Source organism: Chionomys nivalis, chromosome 8 (assembly GCF_950005125.1).
Source record: "Chionomys nivalis chromosome 8, mChiNiv1.1, whole genome shotgun sequence".
In the NCBI taxonomy this organism is placed as follows: Eukaryota; Metazoa; Chordata; class Mammalia; order Rodentia; family Cricetidae; genus Chionomys; species Chionomys nivalis.
The window spans coordinates 94,157,896-94,165,215 of NC_080093.1; the positions used below are offsets into that span (position 1 = coordinate 94,157,896).

A 7,320-nucleotide genomic window follows, 5' to 3' on the forward strand; every position below is an offset into this window, starting at 1 on the left:
TTAGGAAAGAAATCCTAAGAAGGACATAGATTGACTTGATAGACTGTGAAATATGAATCCCAGAACTGAGGGGAAAAAAATAAGGGCCACCTCCTACTACTGAGTTTGGGAAGACAAAAAGCCTTCCATTAGGATTTTTCTTTCATATATCAGAATCCCAGATTTTCCTTCCTGAGACCCAGGTCTTGGCAGAATAAACTTGTTTTGTCTATTGTAGACATTTACCCATGTCTACAATTCAGCTTCTCTGGCAATAGAAATATTGACTTTATTAGTTATCAACTATTTCTAGCCTCTTGAATGAAGTGGGAACGTGTGCATTCATAAATCGACACAGGCTTTCACGCATGCTGTGCAATTTTAAGTTACTCATACCTAACTGTTTGTTACCTATCCATGAAGCATCACTGGAGCTCACATGTTATTCCACATAGCATCAAATCTCAGCAGGGCATCTAAGTTCCATCAAAGAAAGTATAATTGATGGATGCTACTAGTTTTCGCTTGCTCTTACCTAGAACAGAAAGCCTTCAGAGCTTCTATTTGAAACTTCATTTAACCTGAGAAGCTTTAATGTGATGCTGTGTGTATAGAAATATAAAATAAGTATAAAAATTAAAAATTTGCTGATGAGTAAAACATAAATAAATTTCTCTTTAAAATATATATACAAGTTTTCTGTGCATTAAAAAAATGAAAGAAAGTTTACATGTAATGTAAGGAGCTCATTATTTATATAAATAATTAATGCTTGAGTGAATGATGCTGTAAGACATGGAGAATACTCAATATTTTTCATAGTTGGTGAGTATTTTGTTTCATAATCATTATTTCTGAGCATACCATTTTACATAAATGCACAGTAAAAAATAGAAGTATAGTTAGAATAATTTTTAAATTTGGAAATTATGTATTAATCTGAAGCCAAAATTTATCAGAAAAAAATGTAAACTCATTAGAAATCTTTGCTGTTCCCATTGTTTCCAGTCCTCACAGGCAGCTGCATAGCATGACCAGAGTCCTGGGGCTGAGTAACTGGGACTTAGATGCCTCTGGTCTGACAGGGCGGCCCAATGTGATGCTAAAACAGAATCGTTGCTTCAGTGATGCTTCCTGAAAGGACAATACGATATTTTCCAGAGTACAATACCCAACTTAAATAAAACTCCATTGTACTCTGTGATGGAACTCCTGCTGTCCTTGCTAAGCTTCACCTCCAGTGTCCATGTGTGGGATATATGTTTTCATTCCAATTTTGCCTGCCACTATGTGTTTAGATATTCTAGTTGCAGGGATATAAAAATTTCACCAGAGGTCAAATATCCCTTTTAAACTTTGAGGTAGAGATCGGATTGTGTCTTTCTGATATGTCATCAAACAAACAAAAAAAAATAGTTAAATGTTTCTAAACCTAGATTCCATTAAAGCCAGTGATAATAATTCTGGCAATGCGGACAAGTCCGAATATGTTGTTGCTACAGAAATCTTATGCCCTAATGCACACAGCAGTGTAGAATGCTGTGCTAACAATCCTCCTGTCACCCTCACTGCAAGGACCTTGTGTGTGAATCCTGGAGAAGCTGCCTGTATTATCACTGACCCATGCACTAGGTGGTGAATAGTAACCAGTGTATCACCCTGGCATGCCAGGTTTGTGTCACTTCTCCAGTGGGGATTATAGGAGACAGGTCTTACTCAAAACATTGATGAGGGCTTCTTTTATCTACACTGCACCACCAAAACCGAGGCTAAATGCCTTTTCAGAAGGAGAAACAAATCCAATGACTTGTCAATGGTCATTAAAAATTCCCAGGGCTTTTCTTCACTTCCAGACTATGCTGAGGGAGGGTCTTATTAGCACCAAAGTGCTCTGCAGCATTGACTGTGACTTTGTTGTAACTGAGTGAATTCAGATAGTCAGGTATCTCTATTTCTTTCTTACTCTCATAGATTGTTAACTTCAAAGAACACTCCAAATCAGCTTCTGCACTCCAGCAATTCCGCTGTTCAATTTACAAGGAGTCAAACCTGGAATAAGAATATCATTACCAAAGTATCACAGGAAAAAAATTCTCTGATAATCAAGTCATGATAAAAGGTTAATTTATTAAATATGTATAACACTTCCCTGAACACAAAATTTAAGAAGTATTTTTAAAATGAAGACTAGAAAGATGGCTCAGTGATTAAGAATAACTGTTGCTACAGCAGAGGACTAGAGTTTGACTCACAGCAACCAACTGGGGAAGCTCACAAGGCCACCAGTTATTCCAGCCCTAGAGGAGATGAGTCCCTCTTCCAGTCTCAGTGGACACACATATGCAAACACACACACACACACAGAGAGAGAGAGAGAAAGAGAGAGAGAGAGAGAGAGAGAGAGAGAGAGAGAGGTGCACACCCACATACACATACATAAGATTTCTAAATGCACTCCTGTAAGCATATAAAATATAATTTGACAATGGTATATATTGAAATTAGAGGGCCCTTTTGGATTTAAAAAAAAGCCAGTATTTGGTACTTTAAAGAGAAAGTTACATCAATCATAAAAAAGCAAAAATGAATGCTCTCAATTATAGTCACACAAGTGTGAAGGAGAGGATGAGGGGAACTGGGGGAATTGGGGTGATTGGGGATAAAGGAAGGTTGGATAGGGGAGCAGGGAAACTCATATCTTAGTTAAGGGAGCCACCTAAGGGTTGGCAAGAGACTTGAACTTGGAGTGACTACCAGGTGCCCAGGGCAATGTCCCCAGTTAGTTCCTTGGGGCACCTGAGGATAGGGAACCTGAAATGAACCTATCCTATAACCATACTGATGAATATCTTGCATATCACCATAGAACCTTCATCTAGCGATGGATGGAGATAGAGACAGAGACCCACACTGGAGCACCGGACTGAGCTCCCAAGGTTCTAATGAGGAGCAGAAGGAGGGAGAACATGAACAAGGAAGTCAGGACCATGAGGGGTGCACCCAACCACTGAGACAGTGGGGCCGATCTATTGGGAGCTCACCAAGGCCAGCTGGACTGCGACTAAAAAAGCATGGGATAAAACCGGACTCTCCGAACATGGTGGACAATGAGAGCTGACGAGAGGCCAAGGAGAATGGCATGGGGTTTTGATCCTACTTCATGTTCTGGCTTTGTGGGAGTCTAGACAGTTTGGATGGTCACCTTCCTAGACCTGGATGGAGGTGGGAGGACCTTGGACTTTCCACAGGGCAGGGAACCCTGACTGCTCTTGGGACTGGAGAGGGAGGAGAAGAGGAGTGGGGGGAGGGGGAGAGGGGCTGGAGGAGGGGGAGGCGAGGAGGAAGTGGGAAATTTTTTTTTCAATAAAAAAAAAAGAAACTAGAAAAAAAGAAAAAAAACTGTTTGTGGTTAGCTCTCCAGAAGCATCTGAAAGTAAAGACAATATAAATAAATAAATAAATAAATAAATAAATAAATAAATAAATAATAATTTTGTTCCATGAGGCAGAGGTGGCTTCAAAGATATTTAATCATAAAATTGAAATCATATTCACACTGGGAAATAAACTGAGCCCTTCTTCAATGGACTTTCAACTGTATGAGGGACTGATGGGCATTTCAGTCCCTCTGAGTATAGAGTAGGGTGACATCATCCCTAGGGCCTTAAATCTACAAAAGGGCATCAGAGAGAAAGAGGTATAATCAGCCTTTTAGAATGTGACTGATATCAAGACTGGGGTAACATTATCATGGCTCAACATTGTTTAGTCTTGAAGTGCAGGCCAGGCGGTTCACACTTTGGTAAGTGCCTGAAAACCATAAGGTTCTTTTGCAGACCTCAGCAGTCAGGAGTGCCGAGAAGAGCAGCTTACCCTTATCTAACCAGAAGTTTTACCATTTAATCCTCACTGCCATATGGAAGCAAGTACACAAAAGATGTGAAAAACTTCCCGTGATACAGAATTGACTTCATTAACATCATTTCACTATTAGTATAAAGAATGTAGTAGGTTTTTTCATGTTTGACTTCAGTTTAATGCTGCACTGCAGGCTAACCCCACTCTCTGAAAACCTTCTCTGTCTCTTACTGTTGCTGTTTTCCCTACAGCTCCACTAACAAGAGTTAATTCTGAAAGCTCTTCTGAAGATAGAGCTAGTAGCATTCTAGCTTCCAATAGAATCTCTAAAATTTATGCTTTTTACAGCAAAATAAATAGATGTTCTGGAAACATAAAATATAGTCTAATGAAATTCAGAATTTTAACTGTGTGAATCTTAGCCATATGGACCAAGTAAGCAGAAATGGGGATTTTGTCATTTAGAATAAAAAGATGTTGATAATGACAAGTAAAAATGTTCTTGCACTATATTTCTAGATTGGTTATTAAACATGTAGTTTTATTGTATTAAGAGAGTTTATATCAACTAAAAGATTCTAGTTGGGTTTGTTGTAGAAAAATTTAAAACCAGACCTCAAGCAGCATTAAAAGACCTAAAGGTTAGAAACTTAAGACCTTGCAAGTCAGTCATTGAATGCCCCAAAGATTATCAAGACTAACTAAGTTAACTATTAACTTTGGGAGTACCGTTTCTGGAGAACAACTAAAAGGTACTGGACAAGGAACAAGATCTTTTTTTCAGCAGGAAAGACAGGTACATTCAGGGGAAAAAGACTGAAGGAGTGAGACCTGGCCTGTTTGTAGATGAGCGTGGTGGGACAGGGACTCTAAGAGCTAAAAAAAAAACTACATCCCTGGATATATTTCATTTACCTCAACAAAATTAGCATTAAACAACCTTGGAGGGCTCTATCCTGCAGAAAGTAAACTAAAACAACAATTACAAACCAAAATTTCAAGTAATTCTACTTAACCCTGTGAAGCAAGTAAGCAGAAACCATTTCTTGCAGACTCCTTTTACAACACATCCTCAGCTTTCCACTGACATTCTTCTTTTTCATATTGGCATTAGAAGCATGTCTTGGTAAATTGGAGTACACCAGTCACACAACAGACATAAGCACTAAGATAATTAATAGATCTGGGTCATTGAATAAGGGAGACACAAAGCATTAATTACAACAACTAAATTTTTCAGCTATGTAATTTCTTTGAAGAAACAATAATTTCACATTGCATATGTACACCAAAATATCATATTGTCCCATATATGTATATGACTATTATCTAAAAATAAATATCAAAATGTTATAAATAGAATGAGAAGATGACAACAAATCAAATGGAACATAATAAATAGATTGGTAAATGTAAACAAAAATATGGTGATTTCAAAATAATTCACTTTTAAAGGAAAACAAGAGTAATTATACTGCTTAATAACTATGATAAGTTAGAAATCAAACACAAATTTTAAAAGAATTGGCAAATATGACAGACTATCAAAATGTATATATGTATGTAATAATAATTAGTGAAAATAAGAGCCATGAATTTTGAAGTAAGAAAGTTTTTGAAGGGAAGAAAGGGAATGAAGATATGTTATAACTATATTATAATAACACACATTTAAAAATAAACTTCAAAATGTAACAAAAAATTCAACATGAACAAATCAGAAGTTACAAATGTGCATTGTAATATTATAATGAAACTAAATGTTTTATATAGTTAATATACAAAAATACATACTCCTTAAAAAGAAAAAAATATAATTAGGAATTAAAATGAAATGTCTAATAAAATTCAATTAAGAAGGCATTCTAAAGCATGCTTAATGTGATGACTGACAATATTAAAAATTGAAGAACACAAGACCAATCATTGAAAATGTTCAACATCAAAAAGAATTCATTGAGTTATACATCTCCAACTAAGCACTGCACACTGTAGTGCAGAATACCAATGGTGAAGAGACTATGCTAACCCAGGCTACTAGTACCCAATAACAACAGCAAAGGAACACAAGAACCTAATGAATCAATTGAGACATGCCTGTTGGAAGATTGCTTTGTAACCTGCATGTGTATAATAAACAACATTAAGCACAGAATCACTAAAGAATCTATCTATCCCAGAAAGTAATGATGTATAAGAGAAAGGAATAGAGGGAAATAATGGACTTAAATCAGAAAAAATTAAGAGCATTCCTTCATGTAATGGACATTAAGATTTGCCAACTGACTTGTTCTGCTATGCTCATGTAGATACTGATATGTACTGCATATTTAGATACTGATACATACTCCTATAGTTTTTCTGAGCTATTTCCCTTCATGTTGGATACATTTCTAAGGATATCTTCCTTTATCTGTTGGTTTAACAGCACCTTAAAAGTTTCAGTACGACAAAGTCAGGCATTTAAGCTATTCTATGCTCGGCACCACAACACATATCTTTGGAGTTGCTCGTCTTGATTGCTACACATGCCACGCTGGCATGTCTGTTCTCAACATCTCTGTTACTGAAATTCCTGCTTTCTACTTGGTTGGGTTCCCAGGGATGGAATCCGCACACATTTGGATCTCCATCCCCATATGCCTCCTGTACACTGCAGCCATCCTCGGCAACTGCACTATCCTCTTTTTCATAAGATCAGAGCCTTCTCTGCATGAACCCATGTATTATTTCCTCTCCATGTTAGCTCTCTCTGACCTAGGACTATCCATTTCCTCTCTCCCTACCATGCTCAAGGTTTTCTTGTTCAGTTCTCCAGAAATTTCTCCCGATGTGTGCTTTGCCCAGGAGTTTTTTATTCATGAATTCTCGGCTATGGAGTCATCTGTACTTCTCATTATGTCCTTTGACCGCTTTGTGGCCATCTGTAACCCTCTGAGATACACTTCCATCCTTACCAGTGCCAGGGTTCTTCAAATCGGGCTTGCTTTTGCTCTCAAGAATGTTTTGCTGATCCTGCCTTTTCCTATAACTCTAAAGCGTCTAAGATACTGCAAGAAGAATCTGCTGTCTCATTCCTACTGCCTCCACCAGGATGTGATGAAGCTGGCCTGCTCAGACAACAAGTTTAATGCCATCTATGGTTTATTTGTGGCTCTCTCAGGTATCCTGGACATAACATGTATTTTCTTGTCCTATGCACTGATCCTGAGAGCAGTGTTGGGCATTGCATCCCAAAGGGAAAGGCTCAAGGTTCTCAGCACCTGTGTCTCCCACATTTGTGCTGTGCTTGTCTTCTACGTCCCTGTCATCTCCCTCTCTGTTGTCTCCCGTTTTGCCAAACACAGTTCTCCTATAACCAAGATCCTCATGGCTGACATTTTCCTGCTTGTGCCTCCAGTGATGAATCCCATTATATATTGTGTGAAGAGCCAACAGATAAGAAATGTGATACTAGAGAAACTGTGTCAAAACCAAAAATGA

The 7,320-nt window shown here is 37.8% G+C and overlaps 1 protein-coding gene across 1 annotated transcript; it reads left to right on the plus strand.

Annotated features, from left to right (window-relative positions):
* The first annotated feature begins 6,378 nt into the window (after positions 1–6,378).
* Positions 6,379–7,320, plus strand: LOC130880404 (olfactory receptor 51A4-like). Its single transcript, XM_057779413.1, has one exon. The coding sequence runs from the start codon at positions 6,379–6,381 to the stop codon at positions 7,318–7,320; it is 942 nt and encodes a 313-aa protein (XP_057635396.1).

Bases quoted from the DNA above. Each gene is read 5' to 3' on its own strand.
- LOC130880404 (XM_057779413.1), top strand. From the start codon at position 6,379: ATGTCTGTTCTCAACATCTCTGTTACTGAAATTCCTGCTTTCTACTTG.